Source organism: Penaeus monodon, chromosome 20, assembly GCF_015228065.2.
Source record: "Penaeus monodon isolate SGIC_2016 chromosome 20, NSTDA_Pmon_1, whole genome shotgun sequence".
In the NCBI taxonomy this organism is placed as follows: domain Eukaryota; kingdom Metazoa; phylum Arthropoda; class Malacostraca; order Decapoda; family Penaeidae; genus Penaeus; species Penaeus monodon.
In genome coordinates, this window is record NC_051405.1 from 7,313,886 (window position 1) to 7,314,303 (window position 418).

Here is a 418-nt window from a genome sequence, read left to right on the forward strand (position 1 = left end):
AGCCACTGTGGGATTTATGATTGGATTCACGTGATTCTTCTGCTGCTGCTGGTGATGAATTGCGATGTGATTTGGCTGCGACTGTTGCTGCTGTTGCTGCTGCTGCTGTTGTTGATGGTGCTGTTGGTGTTGATGATGGTGTTGCTGATGAATGTGCTGCTCAGCAAGGAGTTGTTGTTGATGCTGCAAATGCTGGTGCATTTGGTGGTGGTGCTGCTGTGGCATCTGGTGGAGAGCTACAACTGGAATGTGATGATGTTGCTGCTGCTGATGTTGGAGCTGCATCCCTTGCAACTGGTGGCCTGTCTGGTCCTGTGGGAGCTGTGCCACTTGGAGGTGTGGATGCTGATGGTGCAGCTGCACAGTCTGGTACTGTAGGAGCTGGTGGTGGGTCTGCTGGTGCTGTGTGTGCTGTGTC

General features: G+C 52.9%; 1 protein-coding gene across 1 annotated transcript in view; it reads right to left on the minus strand.

Moving 5' to 3' along the window:
* Positions 1-412, minus strand: part of LOC119585907 (zinc finger protein 26-like) — a 1,564-nt gene extending 1,152 nt beyond the window's left edge. Inside the window, exon 1 of the mRNA XM_037934629.1 lies at positions 7-412. Coding sequence (XP_037790557.1) covers positions 7-285 — 279 coding nt within the window. The 5' untranslated portion in view covers positions 286-412. The remainder of the gene's footprint in view (positions 1-6) is intronic.
* Positions 413-418: the final 6 nt, after the last annotated feature.